This window comes from Marmota flaviventris, chromosome X (genome assembly GCF_047511675.1).
Source record: "Marmota flaviventris isolate mMarFla1 chromosome X, mMarFla1.hap1, whole genome shotgun sequence".
In the NCBI taxonomy this organism is placed as follows: domain Eukaryota; kingdom Metazoa; phylum Chordata; class Mammalia; order Rodentia; family Sciuridae; genus Marmota; species Marmota flaviventris.
This window is the reverse complement of record NC_092518.1, coordinates 56,932,817-56,953,520: the sequence shown is the minus strand read 5'-3', so window position 1 is coordinate 56,953,520 and position 20,704 is coordinate 56,932,817. Positions and strand designations below refer to the sequence as shown.

At 35.0% G+C, this 20,704-nt stretch overlaps 1 protein-coding gene and 1 non-coding gene across 2 annotated transcripts in view; both read right to left on the bottom strand.

Annotated features, from left to right (window-relative positions):
• Tex11 (testis expressed 11) overlaps window positions 1–20,704 on the bottom strand; it is a 299,055-nt gene that overhangs the window by 106,584 nt on the left and 171,767 nt on the right. Inside the window, exons 16-17 of the mRNA XM_027935840.2 lie at window positions 19,503–19,640; window positions 82–184 (exon numbers count right to left, since the gene is read on the bottom strand). Coding sequence (XP_027791641.2) covers window positions 82–184; window positions 19,503–19,640 — 241 coding nt within the window. The remainder of the gene's footprint in view (window positions 1–81; window positions 185–19,502; window positions 19,641–20,704) is intronic.
• On the bottom strand, window positions 16,044–16,183 carry LOC114093165 (small nucleolar RNA SNORA8). Its single transcript, XR_003582867.2, has one exon. It is a non-coding gene; the product is annotated as a small nucleolar RNA SNORA8 (small nucleolar RNA).

Sequence of the window (20,704 nt, the reverse complement as noted above, 5' to 3'; positions counted from 1 at the left end):
CTTTCTGTTATAGATTATTTATTCTTTGAGGATTTTCAATTCTTTGCATTATCAAATATAACTCATAAATAATATTTATACCTCTGTCAGAGTTGCTTTCCAAGACTGCAATCTTGAACATATAAAATTGAGTGAAAACATTTGTAGGATCCCGTCTTTCAGCTTCCATCACTGCCTCTTTGGCCTGAAATAAAGAAACATTGGATCTATTTTATAAAACCAATAAGGAAGTCCTTACCATATTTTACAAGTATCATTAAAACATTTAAAATGGCTAAGGGATACTCATAATGAAAAGATAGGAACTGCTCTCCTAAAAATGCTAAAGAAACAATGAATTCTGCTTCTGGAAATAGAGTGAGTTAGCCATGTCAGACCAACCCTCCTTTTAAAAACAACCAAAAATGTTGGATAACATATTTAAAATTATTTTTCAGAAATATACAAAAAACTGACAAGATAGTAAAGGAATTACCGAGCAAAGAAAACCTAAGGAAAAGTGAGGTCCCTCAGAAGTAAACAGAGAAGTGAAGCCACTTTTATCTGGTAGGCATTTGCAAATCTGGGCAAATGTTCTGTAGCTTTGATGGATCTCATTAAGATAGGAAGTAGACATCAAGGCTCATGGGATCATACTCTTAGACTAGGCTAAATCAGAAGTAAACTTGTTCCCAATCATATCCACCCCCCAGGGGGGACTGCAAAGAAGTTTACCTTGGTGGAGGTAAACGGAACATAGGGGGAAATAATCTCTGAGGTGTAACACAAGTATATTCATTTATTGATAGCCCCAAACTACATTACACAGAGGGTTAAAACATCTAAAGGTGCATATTTAGGCTGGTCCCAAACCTATGGCTTTGTGCATGCTGTGCAAGCACTTTACCTCTGATCTATACCCCCAACCAATTCAATATTATTGAGCACTACAATGAAATGAGCTGGGCTGGGGTTGTGGCTCAGTGGCAGAGCACTTGCCTGGCATGTGTGAAACCCTGGGTTCAATCCTCACACCACATATAAATAAATAAAACAAAAGATCCATTGACAACTAAAATTTTTTTAAATAAAATTAATTAATTAAGGGTATTTATAAATGCTTCCCATATTTTACAAAAATATTTTAAAAAGAAGAAATGAGCTATTATAACATGAAAAGACAATAGGAATCTTAAATGAATATACATTAAATACTGTCAAGAGAAAGAAACCAATCTCAAAAGGCTTCATACTACATGATTCCAATTATGTAATACCCTGGAAAAGGCAAAACTACATGGATAGTTAAAAAAAATCAGTTGTTTTCAGGAGGTCAGTAGGAGGGAAAAATGAATGAATAAGTGAAGTACAAGGGATTGAAACTATTCTGCATGATAACAAGTATGTCAAATGTGTCGAAAGGACTCTCTGTACTTCTCACTCAAGTTTTCTGTAAACCAAAAACAACTCTAAAAGTAAACATCAATTTTAAAAAATCAATAGCAAGAAAGGAGAGAAAAAGAGACAGAAATGACAAATAGAAGAATTAAATTAAGGGCTGGGGTTGTGGTTCAACGCTAGAGTGCTTGCCTAGCAAGTGTGAGGCACTGGATTAAATCCCCAGCACCACATAAACAAATTAAATAAGCAAAATAAAGGTATAAAGGTATTGTGTCCATCTACAACTAAAAAATATTTTTCAAAAAAGTATTAAATTAAGATGTGGACATAAACTCAATTATATCAATATATTAAGTTTTTAAAAATTAAATGTCCAGTGGAAAAACAAAAACTCTCAAAATGGATTAAAAAATCTAACTATTGGATATTAAAAATATCTAACTATTTTCTGTTTATAAATAGCATGTCTAATATATAATGGTACAGAAAAAATCCAAACGGGTTCAAAGTAAAAGGATTAAAGTAGATATACTGAGAAAATATTAACCAAAGAAAGCACGCACACGCACACACATATTTTTGCAGTGCTGGATTCGTGCATACTAGGCAAGCACTCTAACACTGAGCTACATATTTAGCTTTAATGTGGACATATTAATGTCAGATAAAAATGACTTTAAGACAAAAATACAAGATATAAAAAGCCCATTTATGCTAATAAAACTTCAACAAATAGAAATATATTACAATTCTAATTTTGTACACACATAGAGCCTCTAATACATAAAGCAAAAACTATCAAATTAGATGATGAAATAGGCAAACTTACAATCTTTATAGGACATTTTAATACCTCATCTCAGTGCTTAACAAAGTATGCAAAATATAGGTTTGAGTACAGAATATTAAAATAAAATAAACATGAGGCTGGGGTTGTGGCTCAGCACCACATAAAAATAATTAAAATAAAATAAAGGTATTGTGTCCAACTACAACTAAAAAATAAACATTTAAAAAAATTAACAACAAACTGAATGTAAATTTATATGTATGTGAATTTACATATATGTACACACATCCCCCCAAAACTGCAGAAAATACATTTCTTTTAAACATATGCAGATTATTTATGAAAATTGACCATATATCTTTCTACAAAGCATATCTCAACCTATTTCAAAGTCTGAAATCAATTATAATGCAATTAAGCTAGAAATCAATTACTAAAAGCAATTACTAAATTGATGCCAAGAAAATCCTTGCATGTTTCAAAATTCAGAAATAAGATTTTTACATAATTAACAGGTCAAAGAAAATTATAAAGGAAATTGGAAAATATTTTGAATTGTATAATATAATTTTAATTGTATAATAAAATACTGTAGAATGAATAGGAGATATACTATGTATGCATGTGTGTAAGAGATTTATTCTTGGAACTGGCTCACATGATTATGGAGGTTGAGAAATCCCACAATATGCTATGTGCAAGCTAGAGTACCAGGAAAGCCAGTGGTATAATTAAGTTGGAGTCCACAGGCCTGAGAACTGAGTTCCTATGTCTGAGGGGTGGAAAAGATGGAGAAAGCAAATTCCTCCTTCGTTCATCTTTTTGTTCCCTGAACCTTGAATGAATTGGGTGATGTCCATCACATTGATAAGGGTGAATCTTCTTTACATAGTCTGATTTAAAAGCTAATCTCTACTAGAAACACCCTCACAGACACATGCAGAAATAATGTTTTTACCAGCTATCTGAGCATTGTTAATCCAGTCAAGTTGACACATAAAATTATCCATTACACAATATATTAAAATTTGTGGACTAGGCATGACAGATATCCAGGGAGGTTGGTAACATAGTAATTCTTTTCTTGACAGTGATTATATAGGTTTGTTCACTTTCTGATAATTCAACAGGCTTTATACCGACAATATGTGTACTGTTTTACTCTGTAGATGCTATATATAAATGAAAAATTACTTAAAATATTGTGGCTATAGCTAAAGCAACAATTTTAAGAAAATGTATTAAATGTTACATGATAAATATATTTTAAGGTTGTAAATTTAAAAGCTAAAAATTATCTTGAGAAATTATAAAAAGAACTGCAATTAAATCTAAAGAATGTATACAAAAGAAAACAATAATGATACTAACAAGTTGCTGAAATATAAAGCAAACATACATAGAAAGGACCCACAAAGCCAAAACCTTGTTCTTACAAAAAAACAAACTGGAAAAATCTCTGGTAAGACAAGCAAGGAATAAAAAAGAGAGAAGGGAAATTAAAGATATTAAGAGGGTATCTGAACAACTTTATGCCAATGAAGTTGAAAATTTAGACAACATAAATACAATCCTAGAAAATATAATTTACTAAGCTGAATAAACAAGAACTAGAAATATCTGAATAGTCCTGTAACTAATAATCTATGCTCGGTCACATCAGTGCACTAGTTCAAGTAAAACTGAATCCAATTCTTCTGATGACCTCCACAGGAATGATGGATTGCTGTATACTCTGACTAACCCTTTCCCTCCCCAGGGAGAAGTGAGGAACTAAGGTTATTTTGTCTATTTGCTTTATGCTGAACCAAGTAGGGGTAGGCATATCATGACTACAAACCAAAATCTCAATCTCTTTTTGCATTCGTCCCTACTTGGCTAGATTATGCCAGACCCCATCAGTACTCTGAGATAGACAAGTGAAAAGTCATGGTGTTGAATGACTGCACCAACACTTTTCTTTCTTAGGGAGAAGGAGGCAACTGGGAGTTTGTATGCTCACTCCATGCTGAGGCAGGGGGACGAACTTGGTATCTACAAGCCCAAGCCACCATCTCAGTACTCTCCTGGCTGAATAGATTATGATGGACCCTTCAAAACACTTAAGACTAAAGAGACAGATGCCAGTACTATGGGTAGCCCCAGAGACACAAAGATAGGCTCCTTCCTTCCAAGCAGAAGCTGAGAACTAGGATTTTTTTTTCAATACATTTATTTATTTATATGTGGTGCTGAGACTGAAACCCAGTGCCTCACATACGCTAGGCAAGTGCTCTACCACTAAGCCACAACCCCAGCCCAGAACTAGGATTTTTATTTGTTCATTTTGGGTTAAAAAGGGAAGAAGAGCTATACTGTCTACCAGTCAAAGTTGTCATCTCCTTTCTCCTCCTAGCAGCTAGGCTGTGTTCATCCACTGAGAACTCTAATGCTGACAAGAAAGAAGTCATTCCTCCTGTGAACACTGTGGGAAAATTTGGGCTTCTACATGCATGGACCAACTTTTTCCCTCCCATTGCTGATGCTAGGAGTTAGAACATATCTTCCTGATCATATGGCACTGTGCCAGGGGTAAGGATTCTGGTAGAAAGGGTTTCCTGAATATTCATATTAGCTTTGTCAAGTCTGGTTTTGCATTTTCCCAGAACACAGGAGCCTTTTCATCAGATGCTGAGTTTCTCAAAAGAGGAATTTGTCCATGAATGGTTGAATCAGTGCGTTTGTTGGGGAAAGGAGTGTTCTACTTTATCATCTTGTTGACATCACTTCCCAAACAGTTTCACATTTTAGGAGAGAAATAGTTCCAAGTTTAACAAACTTTTCTAGACAATACAAAAAGAAAGTGACAGTCTACAATTTATTTTATGAAGTCAACATAACCTTATAAGAAAATCCATCAAAGAAAAAATGGAAAAGAAAAATTAGAAATTAATTTTACTCATGAGAACAGATGTAAATATCCTCAACAAAACATACCAAGTAAAATAGGAAAATATTTCCCCCCCAGGAATACAAGGTTGGTATAAATCCTCCCCCAAATGAATCAATATAATTCAACATATTAAAGGAGAAAAAAATCACACAATCACCTCAATAAGAGAGAGAGAAGGTGGGCGAGGAGAAGGAGAAGCAGGCAACTGTGGGTTTGTGTGCTCACTCCATGCTGAAGCATGGGGAGGAACTTGGTATTTACAAGCCCAAGCCACCATCTCAGTACTCTCCTGGCTGAATAGATTATGCTGGACCCTTCAAAATTCTAAGACTAAAGAGACAGATGCCAGTACTATGGGCAGCCCCAGAGACACAAAGATAGGCTCTTCCTTCCAAGCAGAGAGAGAGAGAGAGAGGAGGAGAGGGAGAGGGAGAAAGGGGGAGAAAAAGAAAGGGGGAGAAAAAGAAAGGGGAAGAGGAAGAAGGAGAAAGGGGGAGAGGGAGAGGGAGAGGGAGAAAGGGGGAGAGGGAGAGAGAAATCTCTTAAAATATGAACCATGGAGAAGGACTTCCTGAACCAGATGGGACTATATCTGTATTGGGGGTAAGTAATGTCCTCCCAAAATTCATGCCAGCATGTAACCTCCAAATGGGACCCAATTTAGAAATCATTTTTGTAGATATGATCAAGATAATATGAGGTAATTTTGGTGAGATGGGCCTTAATCCAACAACTTGATATCCTCTTAAGAAGGGGAAAATTTGGACATAGAAAGAAATAAGAGAAAACTATGTGAAGACAGAAGATAAAGAAGTACACAGTCATGTCATGATAAGCAGAATTTGGAGTGATGAATCTATAAGCCAAAAGAAATAAAGAACTATAGGCAAACATTAGAAATTAGGAAGAGGCAATATAGGGTCTGCCTTCAGAGAAAGCAGGGCCTTATCAACACCTTGATCTTGGACTTGTAAGCTCCAAGAAATATGAGAATATATTTTTATTGTTTTAAGCCACCCAGTCTGTGGCACTTTTTTATAGAAACCCTAGGATACTAATAAAAAACAAAAACACCCTAAAGGAAACATCATACTTACTGGTAATTTACAGTAACTTTTCCATTTAGATCAGGAATGCCACCTTTTTTGTTTTTCTTTTGGTACTAGAGATTGAAACTAGGGGTGCTTGACTACTGAGCCACATCCCTAGTCCATTTTATTTTTTTATTTTGAGACAAGCTCCCTCTAAGCTGCTTAGGGTTTCACTAAGTTGCTGAGGCCAGTCTTGAATTTGTGATCCTCCTGCCTCAGCCTCCCAAATTGCAGGGATTACCGATGTGCACCACCACACCTGGCAAGTTGCCTTATTTTTAAACATGGCCAAATCAAATGAAAAACAAAAATGAAAAAAACAAAAAAGGATTTCTGCAAAGTTTATAATATTTTCCAAAACTTCACCTCATTATAAAAGTTAAGGAAAATAATTTCTACTAAAATGAGAAATAGTAAAGCATCAATATAAATACTCTAAAATTTCTTTTAAGAAAAAAAGAGAGTAAGCAGCAGGAAAACATCCCTATAGAAAAGAAAGCATGTCAGACAAATATGCCTACAAAACAGGTTAAATCTCTAACAAACTATTTCAAAATAAGCTAAATGACATTAAGTAAATGATACCAGATATGAAAGCTCAAAATAAATCAGAATTAGAAAAAAAACCCTAAGAAATAAGGTGCTAAAACTAAGGAAACTATTAGAAATAAAAGAAATAATTCATATCAGAGATAAAGACTAACAAGAAAGAACTCAAAAATTGATAAAATACAGTCAAAAGTACCACAATAGATATATTTTTTATTGTTTTAAGCCACCCAGTCTATGGCACTTTTTTACAGAAGGCAAATAGAAGGCAAAAAGAAAAAAAAATTAAAATTAAGAAGAAATGAAGATAATGTAGGTTTTACTACATCAAAGACAGACATGATGTCAGGTGCAGTGGCATAAGCCTATAATTCCAATGGCTCAGGAGGCTGAGGCAGGAGGATCACAAGTTCAAAGCCAGTCTCAGCAAAAGCAAGGCACAAAAGCAAGGCACTCAGTGAGACCCTGTCCCTAAATAAAATACAAAATAGGGCTGAGGATGTGGCTCAGTGGCCAAGTGCCCCTGAATTCAATCCCTGGTACCCCCTCCAAAAAAATAAAACACAAAAAAGAAATGAAGATACCTAAAGTGATTTACTGATTCAATGCATCTATATGAAAATCTCAAGGCCTTTTTTTTCCCCTAAAAAAGCCAAAGCTAAACTTAATGTGAAATCTCAAGGGACCCAAAGTAACCAAGAACAATCTTAAAAAGAACAAAGTTTTAATACCTTTGCTGATTTAGATAGTTGTCAGGGACTAGAAGGAAATTCTCCTTCAAAGATTAGCCTGACAGCCCCCTGGGAGACATCCTGCCTGGGAGGCATCCTGCAGCCACCTATCTCCCTGGAACATCCTGCGGTTATCAGGATCATCAGACATCTTGCACCTGGCAGTTTTACCACCCACATCCAGCAATTGTTGATTAGAGAGCTTCCCCATCCCCAGCATATAAATACCCCTGTGTGAACAATAAAAGTTTGCAGCTTGATCAGACAACTGTCTTGCTGTCACCTTTCATGTCTCTTGTCCCTTCATTCCTCCCCATCTAGGTTCGCTGCCCACGTTGATGTGTCCTGCCGGACGGGACAGATAGTTACAAATCCATAGTAATAAAAACAGTATATTACTGGATAAGAACAGACATATAAAGAAATGGAATATAATAAAGATCCCAGAAGTAAACCCTTATATATGGTTGAAATAATTTTCAACCCCATGCCCAGACCACACATTGGGAAAAGAATAATCTGCTCAACAAAGGTGTTATAGAAACAGGATATCCATATTCCATATGGATCCTTACATCTTAACATCACATACAAAAATTGACACAAAATGAATCAAAGAACTAAACATAAGACCCATAACTATATATCTCCTAGAAGAAAGTATAGGGGGAAACCTTTAGGACATCATATTTGGCAATAATTTCTTGGATACCACACAAAAACCACAGGCAAAGTAGGAAAAAAAAAAAAACAGAATTCATCAAAATAAAAAATAAAAAAAAAAAAAACTTGTGTGTTTCAGAAGACACTATGAAGAAAAAGACAATTCACAGAAAGGTAGAAAATATTTTTAAATCATATATGGATATGGGTTTAATATCAGGAAAAAATACTTCCTACAAGTAAAAAACTATAAAATAATCCAATTTTAAATGCACAAGGATTTGAATAGACTTTTCTCCTAAGAAGATACAGATAGTCAATAAGCATGTGAGCAGATACTCAACATCACAAATGATTAGGGAAATACAAGTCAAAAACAGAGTAAGAGACAATTTCATAGCTATTTGGATGGCAAAATAAAAAAAAAACTAGAAAATAGTATGTGTTGACTAGGATGTGGAGAAATTGGAATATATGTGGACTGCAGGTAGAAATGTAAAATGTTATAGCCATTAAGGAAAATGGTGTATGATAGCTGATCAAAATATTACATGTATAATTGCCATATGACCCAAGAATTCTACTCTTAAATATGCAAAAAAAAATTTTTTTTGAAAGAGGCTTAAACAAGATGGCCACTGTGGCACATGCCTGTAATTCAGGAGGCTAAGGGAGGAGGATCATGAGTTCAAAGTCAGCCTCAGCAACTTAGTGAGGTCCTCAGCAACTTAGTGAGACCCTGTCTCTAAATACAAAAAAAGGATGGGGATTTAGTTAAGTGCCCCTGGGTTCAATTCCTGGTACCAGAAAAACAGCAAAAACAAAAAAACAGAGACTTGAACAGATAATTATATATCCATGTTCAACAATATTAATCATAATAGTCAAAAGGTTGATGCAACCCATCAAGCAGAATGGATAAAGAATATGTGTATAGGTGAGTGCCAGGCACAGAGGTTGACATTTGTAATCCCAGTGGCTTAGGAGGTTAAGACAGGAGGATCGCAAGTTCAAAGCCAGCCTCAACAACTGTGAGGTGCTAAGCAACTTGGTGAGACCCTGTCTCTAAATAAAATACAAACTAGGGCTGGGGATATGGCTCAGTGGTCGAGTGCCCCTGAGTTCAATCCCTGGTACCAAAAAAAAAAAAAAAAAAAGAATATGTGTGTGGGTGTGTAGTATTTGAATAAGATTTAGCCTTAAAAATGAATATTATAGGGCTGGGGTTGTGGCTCAGTGATAGAGTGCTCACCTAGCATGTGCGAGGCCCTGGGCTCAATCCTCAGCACCACATAAAAATAAATAAATAAAATAAAGGTATTGTGTCCAACTACAACTAAAAAATAAATATTTTTTTAAAAATGGCATTATGGGGCTGTAGCTCAGTGGTAGAGCATTTTCCTAGCATGTGTGAGGCACTGGGTTTGAGCCTCAGCACCAAATAAAAATAAATAAATAAAATAAAGGTCCATCTACAACTAAAAAAAGATTTTTAAAAAAATGGACATTATGACACATACTGCAACATGGATGAACCATATAGAGAATACTGTGCTAAGTGCAATAAATTAGTAATGAAATGATAAGTACTATATGGTTACACTTATATTGGGTACCTACTTAAAGTAGTCAAGTTTATACAGACATAATATAGAATGGTACTTTTCAGGGGCAACTGGCAGAGGGGAATAAGGAATTGTTGTTTAATGGGTACAGAGTTTCAGTTTTGCAAGCTGAAAAGAGTTCTAAAGATGGGCAGTAAAGATGGATTCACCACAATGTATCTATACTTAATAGCATTGAAGTACACTTACAAATGGTTGAGATTAATTCTGAGCAGGGCACCATAGCACATGCCTGTAATTCCACTGGCTCAGGAGGCTGAGGAAGGAAGTTCAAAGCCAGCCTCAGCAAAAGCAAGGTGGGCTGGGGATGTGGCTCAAGCGGTAGTGCGCTTGCCTGGCATGCTTGGGGCGCTGGGTTCGATCCTCAGCACCACATAAAAATAAAATAAAGATGTTGTGTCCACCGAAAACTAAAAAATAAATATTAAAAAAATTCTCTCTCTCTCTCTTAAAAAAAAAAAAAAAGCAAGGTGCTAAGCAACTCCGTGAGATCCTGTCTCCAAATAAAATACAAAATAGGGCTGGGGATGTGGCTCAGTGGTTGAGTTCCTCCAAATTCAATCCCTGGTACTTGCCCCCCTGCTGCCAAAAAAGATAATAAATCCTGTTACATGTGCCTTTACCACATTTTTTTTAATCAACTGAATTTCTACATGCTAGCAGTAAACAACTGGAAATTGAAATTAATAAAGTCAAAATCATTTGTAATATCAAGAACAGGTATTCTTTGGGATAAATTTAACAAAATATATGCAAAAATTTTACATTGAAAACTATAAAATATTGATGAGAGAAACTTAAAAAGACCTAAACAAATAGACGACAGCTAGCTAATGTTAATGAATTGTAATTCTAAATACTGTTAAGATGTTAACTGTCCCCAAGTTGGTATAAAGATTCAATGCAATCCAAATCAAAATACCAGCAGGCATTTTTTCAAAAATTGACAAGCCAATTTTATAATCAATGTGGAAATAATAAAGGACCTAGAATAACCAAAATGATTCTACATAAAAACAAATTTGAGGATTTACACAGCTTGACTTTAGAACTTAATATAAAACTATGATAACTGATAGAATGAGATCTTAGCATAAGGAGGTACATACGATCAATGGAACAGAATACAGTTCAGAAACGAATCTAAACATTTACGATCAATTGATTTTTGAGAAAAGTGCCAAGGTGATTCAATGAGGAAAGGATAGTCTTTCAATATTGGTGCTAGAAAAATATGATATCTATATGGAAAAAAATGAACCTTCATCCCTATCACACAGACATAAACACACATGCATGTACACATGCAAATTAACTCAATCTGGATCCCAGACCTAAACATAAAAGCTTAAACTATAAAATCTCTAGAATAAAGGTTTTCATTTGCTATCTTGGGGTAGGCAAGGATTTCTTAAAGAAGACACAGTAAACCTAAACCACAAAAGAAAAATATAATAAATTTTACTTCATAAGTTAAATCCCACAACCCACCTACTAGAGTAGATGAAATGTAAAAGATTGAAAATACCATATGTTGACAAGGACGTAGATAAACTGGCATTCTCACCCATTGCTGGCAGAAATGTAAAATGGTCCAAATGCTTTGAAAAACTGCTCAACAGTTTCTTGGTTTTGGTTGAGGTTTGGTACTGGGGATTGATTCCAGGGTTGCTTTACCACTGAGCTATATAGCCCCAGTACTTTTTCATTTTGAGACAGGATCTCGCTAAGTTGTCCAGGCAGGCATCAGACTTACTATGATCATCCTGCCTCAGTTTCCTGAGTTGGTGGGATTACAGGTAGGCATCACCACATCTGGTTTCAACTGTTCCTCACAAACTTTAAAATCCACTAACCATATGAACCAGCAATTTCACTTCTGGATATCTGGTCAAGAGAAATCAAAACATATCCAAAGGTGGGGGAGAATACATGTTCAGTATATTAGATAATTGGGAATGGAGGGAAGGGAGAGGGGATAGGAACAAGAAAGACAGTGGAATAAATCTTACAATTTCTCTATGTGTGTGTGTGTGTGTGTGTGTGTGTGTGTATATATATATATATATATATATATATATATACACATCACAGTGAATCCACAATCAAAGACATCCACAAGAATGGGAGCCAAAGTAGAATAAGATATATTCTGTGCTTGTATAGTTATATAAAAATGGATTCTATTGTCATGTATAACTCAAAAGAACCAATAAGTTAAAAAAAAAATAAATTACATAGGAAAAAGATACCCAAAGGCATGTACTTGAATGTTCATAGTAGCTTTATTCATAATAGCCTCAAAAACCAAAATATCCATCCACATATGGATGAATAAATTATGATATATCCATACAATAGAATAGTACCCAGCAACAAAAAGGAACAAACTATTGATACATGCAACAACATGAATGACTTCCTAAACCGTGTGAAAGAAGTCAGATCAAAAAAGGAAAAAATGAAGTACCTATTGTATGATTATACTTATATGAAACTCTAGGAAAGACAATTTAAGTTATAGTGATGGAAAGCTTATCAGTCATTGCTTGGGGCTGGGAGTGAAGGTCGGAATTGAGAAGGAGCACGAGAGAAGCTTTTAGGATAAAGAAAGTATTCTATATCTAGAATATGGTAGTGGGTACGTTGGGGTACGCTTAAATTTGTCAAAATCAAGTACCTGTATACTTAAAATGAATGCATTTTTGTATATAAATAATATTTCAATGAAGTTATTTTAGCAAGAATCTACCAATGATTTATATCTCTTTTGTTCTAAAATTCAATAATCTTTAAATTTGATCCTCTAAAAATCTTCAACTATAACAGATGTTATCAAATAATACTATCTTAGGACAACGTGGTTAGAGGAGACCTCAAAGTTGTCTTAGTTTAAAAAAAAATTCTTCTGATATTTGAATCTCCTCTGTAACATTCACACCAAGCAGCCATTCAGTCTCCACTTAAATACTTTCAAGGAGAGCAAATTCATTATATCTTAAGAATATCCAGGCTGGTGATGTAGCTCAGTGGTAGAGCACTTGCCTAGCACATGTGAGGCACTGGGTTCAATCCTCAGCAACACATAATTAATAAATAAAGGTTAAAAAAATAAAAAACAATTTTACTTAAAAAATAATATCCACCTTATTTTTGCATAATTCTAATCACTAGAAAGTGGTTTTTTACATATATTTATTTCATTTTTTGTAGTACTGGAGACTGAACCCATGGGGGTTCTACCACTGAGCTACAGCCCCAGCTTTTTAAATTTTTTTTTTTTTTTATTTTGGGAAGAGTCTTGGTAAATTGCTGAGGCTGGTCTCAAACTTGTAATCCTCCTGCCCCAGCTTCCTGGGTTGCTGGGATTATAGGCATGTGCCCTCACACCCAGCTAGAAAGTGTCTATGACGATCCAAAATCTCACCCCTTGTGGGTCTCACCAGTGGAAATAAATTCAAATATTAGAAGAAAGCTATATGCTTCCCCCAAGTCTTCCATTTTCACCCTTTATACTCCTTTAACTCTTCTTCAAATAAGAAGGGTTTTAGTGTTCTCATCATCTTTGAGTACATTCTTCTTAGCATGTTCAGGTTTTTCAATATGCCTCTTCAAAACTGTTGCCCCTAGTCCAACACTCTACTTCAGATAGGCTCTAACCAAAGTAGAAAAGAGAGTAATTGCCACTTTACTCCCTCTGTGCATTATACAGTCACTCCTCAGAATCTGTGAGAGGTTGGTTCTAATACCAACACACCACCACCAATAGCATACTCCCACCCCATGGATACCAAAATCTGTGAATCCTCAAGTCTCTTACTTATGTATAACCTACCTGCATCCTCGGTGTACTTCAAACCATTCCTAAATTACTTATAATTCCTAATACAATGTAAATAGTTTTTACACATAGTTGTATAAGAAATAATGACAAAAATACAAGTCTGTATGAGTTTAGTATGCAATTTTTTTTAATCTGCTGTTGGTTGCATCCACAGATGGGGAATCCACAGATATGGAAGACCAACTGCATTTCAATTGATTCAGTCTAATTTGGGAGAATGTTCTTAGTATTATTGGCTTTTGTTGAGCTCACAGAAAGCAAAAAGCCCTGTGTTTTATATGTGCTTCTGTTAAAACCACATTTTATCTATTTTATTCTTGTATAGTTGGTTGGGGGATACAAGTATAGGATGTTTTGTTGTTTCCTGTTTGTCTTTATCTTGGGCTCATTATTTCAGCCTTCAGAGCTGACACTGTCTTCTAATGTATCGGTTACTGTTTTCAACTTCAGGTCATGTGTATACTCAATCAATATTCATAAAATTCCCTCATCTTCCTATTCCTATTTTAAGACCATGCAGTATTTGACACATGATTGCACATAATATTTTATTACTTTCTAAGTATTTTGTATGTGTAAATCTCAATTCTGCATTAATATCTTAAGCTCATCTGTAGAACAGACCATATCTTCTACTTATTTTAATAGTATCAGACACAGATTAGGCATTCAATAAATACTTGTTGACTTTATTCAAAACCCCAGTTAGGGTATTTGTACATTACACCTGCATCAAATGAGCCACAATTCACCTTCATCTGATATTTTCTTAAGTGCTTTTTGTTTTACATCCATAAGGATATATTTGTGGGAAATGCAATACATATCTAAGCAATACAAAATAACTTCAAAATCAGTGAGGCTAATACAGTACAAACAGAAGCCACAGTGCCATCTAGTGAGCATCATGTGATTACATTTACTGTTTATATTTACTGATTACATTTAAAGCTCTTTTCAGTCCTATAGTGGAAAGGCATGATTTTTAGAACCGTATATAGTAAATAGAAACAATATGTAATCACCACGTGAAGAATAGTTGCTTCCCCTTCAGGTTGTATAAAAAACAGTCTATAAATAGTCTCAATTTTTATGGATATTATCGGGAGCCACTCTGAATAGGATCTATGTACACACCTTTAAGTCCTGAGTAAAGAGGTACTGAACATTGCAATGCAATTGGACCTTACCTTCACTAGGATAAGAGAGGTGCAGCTCCAGGAGTGGGTGTTGAATTACACCTACTTGTTTCTTGTAACCCTACCCTTGTCTCATTTGAATGGCTTCTCCCCAATAAAACCTGGGTTCCAGGCATGCTTTTTCTCTTTCTTGCCTGCCTTGCCCCTGCTTGTGGGAGCTGTGGCTGAGGAGTGGTCACTGAACCCAAAAAGGTACTTTCTGTATCTGTGTCTTTATTCAGTCAGCAAAATTCACTTGGAGTGACCCTGATCAGTTTAGTCATGTGTTGCAACAGGATATTGAAAATATTATAGATAATCTGTAGTTTGAATTTTTTTAAATATTTATTTTTTAGTTATAAGTGGACACAATATCTTTATTTCATTTTTATGTGGTGCTGAGGATTGAACCCATTGCCTCACGTATGGCAGGTGAGCGCTCTACCTCTGAGTCACAACTCCAGCCCCTGTAGTTAGAAATTTTGCTTTAGTTTCATCAATCTATAGTAGTATGAATGCCACCTGTGTACCTAAACTTCAGTTGCAAGCCTGAGGATAGGATTTCTGTACTTAAAGAGTATCCAATTGTACATTAACTTTACACAATAACCAAAATGATTCATTTATCAACCAACATTAAGGTTTTAAGATCTCATTATATGAAAGTGTGATGCTGGGCACAGTGGTGCATGCCTGTAATCCCAGTGGCTTGGGAGGCTGAGACAGGAGGATAGCAAGTTCAAAGCCAGCCTCAGCAAAAGTGAGGCCCTAAGCAACTCAGTGAGACCCTGTTTCTAAATAAAATACAAATAAGGCTGGGCAAGTGGTCAGTGGTTGAGTGCCCTTGAGTTCAAGTTCAATCCCTAGTACCAAAAAAAAAAAAGTGTAACAAATTGCTTCTACACTTAGAACCCAAGCTCATTTCATCCTGCTCAAGAACATTCAAGTCTATGACTTGCACCAACCACAAACTTCAAAGTCCTCAAATATAAGAAAATTAGAATATTGGGCTTAAGGTTCTATAAACTCTCCAGAGGTAGAGTTTATGCATATAAAACTACAATATTGTTTGGTTTTGGTGCTGGGGATAGAACCCAGGACCTCATACCTGCTAAACATGCACTTTACCACTAAGCTCCACCTGCAGCCCTACACTATATTGTTTAACATTGTCTCATGTAAAGTATATAAATATTTAGCTTTTTATGTCTTATTATTGAAGATAGTATCAAAGTGAACCAGTATAAAGAACTATACAAATGCTGTAAGCAATAGAAATAAGAGGTTCAACATGCATAAAGCCAAGAAAACCAACCATGCCAGATACTAAATTTCTATTGCACCATCCTTTGAACATGCCACCAGGAGGAAACTGCAGAGTGCAGATACCATGCAGTGCAACTTATTTATATTTTTATTTTGTCCATTACTATATCCCCAATGCCAAAACAGTATTAAACTTTGTGTGTGTGTGTGTGTGTGTGTGTGTGTTAGGGGGGTACTGAGGATGAAACCCAGGGTGTTATACAAGTTTGTCAGATATTCTACCACTGAGTATGTCCCCAAGCCCCCAAATGGTTCTGAATATATAGTAGATAGTCAATAAATAATTTTTCAATGATGAAGACTGAAAAAATATAAACAGTACTTTGGGGCTGGAAAGTTTTGCAATGAAAGAAAGGACACGTATAGAACTGAAGTTTGAGAATGATGACTAAGGTTGAAGGAAAGTTGTTTTTTTTAAGATATCTTTTTAGTTGTAAATGAACTTTTATTTTATTTATTTACATGCAGTGCAGAGGATCGAACCCAGTGCTTCACTCGTGCTAGGCAAGCAATTTACCACTGAGCTACAACCCTAGCCCGAAGGAAGGTTTCTTAATAAGGAAGATGCCCAAATAATTGTAGCAAGGAAGATGCCCAAATAATTGTAGCAACAGGGGAAAGGAACAATAGAGGAAGATTAAAAAGATAGGATTGAGACCTGTAGAATAGTTACCAGAGAAAAGTAATTCTTTCTCTGAGACAAGACAGAAGGATGTGTAAAGAGGAGACACACTGATAAACTTCATGTCATTGGATACAAGCTCAGTCAATCACAAACATATTAAAATCTTTTGATAAAACAAAGGAGAAGACAGAGGGGCTCAAGGACAGAAAAATGATTTGGAATCATTACTGTGGGGAAGATGATAGAAAGTGATCAAGAAGCTAGGCATGGTGTTGCACACTTGTAATCCCAATAACTCAGGAGGCCAAGACAGGAGAATCAAGGTTTGAGGCTAGCCTCAGTGACAACATATCTCAAAATTTAAAAAATTAAATTAAAAAGGGGCTAGAGATGTAGCTCAGTGGTAGAGCACCCCTGGGTTCAATCCCCAGTACTGTAAAATACAAAAATAAAAGATTAAAAAAGAAGAAGAAAAAGAAACAAAAAAGGAAAGTCAACAAAAGTCAGTATTATTCACTGCCTAGCTTAAAAAAACACATAATTTTAGAAGATCCAATAAGTATGGCTTCATAAAATTTCCCAACAATGTTCCAGCAGGGCTGGGGCTGTAAATGGTGGAGCCCTTGCCTAGCATGTGTGAGGCACTGGGTTCAATTCTAGCACCACATAAAAATAAATAAAATAAAGATATTATGACCATCTACAATTAAAATCATATTTTAAAAAAACAACAATAATGCCCAAGAAGCTCAAAGGAAGGAGTGTAAAAAGCAGACAATAAAAATTAACAAAGGCCATTCATTGGCATGGTGCAAATATAAAAGCTTTACAGACTGTGCATATTTTCACCTTTTTGCCTATACTAGTACATGGGAGAGTATTCCCCACATGTGGAGAGTATTCAAGCAATGTCTCCTAAATTTAAGACAGGAAGGATGCAAGTGAGAAATACACTAACAGTAACCAATAAGGTTACCTTGGACATACTCAAAATAAACTTTGGTTTCAATACCAATTGGGCCTTAAATGATAGTTGCATACAGAGTCTATGCTATTAAGATACACCTGGTCTCCTGCTTTCCTATTCTACTCACTACTAACAACATTTGAACTCCTAATTATAGGTTCAGTCCTACACTAAGCTCCAGTTCCAAACTTGACATTTGTTAGAATAGATTTAAGAAGTACTCCTTAGGGTTGGGTATGGGGCTCAGTGGCAACATGCTTACCTTACAGGCACAAGGCCCTGGGCTCAATCCCTAATAGCACAAAAATAAATAAAAATGTACTTGCTTCAAGTCTGGGAACATTGTCAACCTGTATTCCTCTCCTAGTAATTTTATCTCAGTATGGCTCTTTATGCAGGTATTCTATGCCAGTTCCTTTAGTAATGGAGCCCTAGCTTATTCCTCCTAGTTCATCTACAAACAATGCCATGCCTCAAATATCTGAGTCCTGCCTCTGAGTCCAGATCTCAGTTCAAGTCTGTTGCCTGCTATGCGATGCCAACTACGAGTGTGTCTGGCTTATGAACTATTTCCAACACTTAATTTTCTCTCATTTGTCATGTTCTGCTTATCTGCCCATTATGATACCCTGCTTGGCCAAGTAGAAAGCAACTATGCCTTGCTTATCTATATAAATTCAGAGCCTAGCCAAGGATCTAGTATTGTGCTTTTTTTCCCTATCTTGACTAGCTGATTTGATATCTTCCTGAAAGATGGTCTACAGTTTAATGCATTCCCTACATGGCATTTCTACCTTTGGGTCCAGGTTCTTCCCAATCTATCTGGCCTAATGTGTCACAAATTATGAAAGTTATAAAATTTGAGTATCATCTTCTTTTCAGGTCTTAAAGCAAATAGTAGGCAACTATTGTTCTGACACAGTTATGAAGAAATACGATAAATTAAGTAACATTTCAACTTCTTTTCTGGGCAATGAATTTATGACATATAAACTAAATAGTAAATATTATTTTAAAAGAAAATCTAAAATATTTAATCTTTCAAAGAAAATCTAAAATATTTAATCTTTCAACAATAAACAGACCTTCAAAGAAAATGTCTGCAATCACTACTGTTAATCATATATCTCCCCTAAACCTGTCATTAAAATTTGAAATGCAACAAAAAACATTCATATTTCATTGAGTTCACACTTGTCCTTCTAGCTTTTTGTTCCTGCAAGAGCCAATACCCCTATTATGTGCATACTATATGATAACCCAAAGGAAGAAATGTCCCAATCACTATTGAAAGCACTGATGGCTTTATCTTTAAAAAGCTTTTATCTTTTTTATATTCTAGAATTTTGTCTTACTAAGGAGTCAATTACTAAATGTTTTCTAGAGTGGTTAGAAAAGCAAGAGACAATAACCCAAAAATGAAAGAATGGCTTCTTGTACTTTCTTTCAATGAATGCTTAAGAAAAAGAAAGATATTAAAATTTAATCTGCTTCCTAGTACAATATTGCAGATGATTAGTAGCAGATAACTTCAGAGGTTTGGATGACATATTACTTTTCAGAATAGGGTGCAAAAAGTAAACAGTAAGTAATGAAACTAATAGTCTTTCAAATTCTTTCTCCTTTTGGAAAATCCCATTTAATGTTTACAATGCACAAATCAAGAAAATGTCAATTTGACCTTGTTCTATATGAAGGAACGCTCAAACATCCTATATAGCTGAGAAGTCATAACACCACATGTCTCCGCTACTGTATATAAGAACATTTGCTGCCTCTGAAAATAGATAAATCAAAGGACCTTATCAAGTTGTTTCAAATGCAGGTAACAGGAAGCCATGTTCCTCTGCAGCTTGGCTAAATCCAGATCTAGCTGACCAAATCCATAAAACGTCAGAGAATAATAGTACCATTGTAGGGCATCAGCATAATTTTGGACCTAAAGTTTAAAAAGAAAAAATAAAATCACAGATATATCTTTACATTTGACCCTAATTTTCCCAATTCACCTCTATAAGCAAACAAAAAATGATACTGGTTTCTTTTTTAGGCAACCAAAACACAAACACTTTCTAAAAATTTTTAAGTTTGTTCTATTTTATTTTTCCCACACATTAGAGATTTTAGGGGCTGTAGGTATAGTTCAGTAAGAGAGAACATGATTAGCATGCACAAGGTTCAATGTATAAAACTGAAAAAAAAAGGTATTTCACATAAAAAATAAAAAGCCTAAGATAGTGAATCACCCCCAGAAAATTCACGATTTTAAAAGGTATTAAAACAATGAAAAAAATTTTAAGAGAATATCCATAAATCACCATGCTAATACAGCCATTTTCATTATTTTATATTCCATTTAACTTTATCCTTTTGTGTACTTAAAGTTATAGTCATAGCTTATATACAATTTCATGATCTATTTTTTTCCATTTAAGTTTGTTTTATACATAATAATCTGTATTGTTATGTAGTTTCACAGTTAATTTAAGGGATATATAACATTTAATATAATTAATATATCATAATTTTCTTATTTTCATAATGTTGGACATTTAATGAGTTTCCATGTTTTTCACTATTATAATAAATGCTGCTGTGCTTTTATACAAAACTTTTTTCTTTTGAGTTCACTTTAAATTTTTCAGTGGTAATAACCTATTAAGAAAAATCTAATGGGGTTGAGGCCATAGTTAAGTGGAACAACATTTGCCTAGCATACTCAAGGCCTTGGGTTCGGTCCTCAGCACTCCATTTAAGAAACAAACTTAGGGGAGTAGGTCACCATTTCCAACAGCTAAAGTATGGCCTCTTAATTTTACAAAAGAAAAATTTGTTACAATGATGGTGGAATGTGATGGACATAATTATCCAAAGTACATGTATGAAGACATGAATTGGTGTGAACATACTTTATATATAAACAGAGATATGAAAAGTTGTACTCCATATGTGTAATGAGAATTGTAATGCATTCTGCTGTCATGTATTTAAAAAATAAAATCA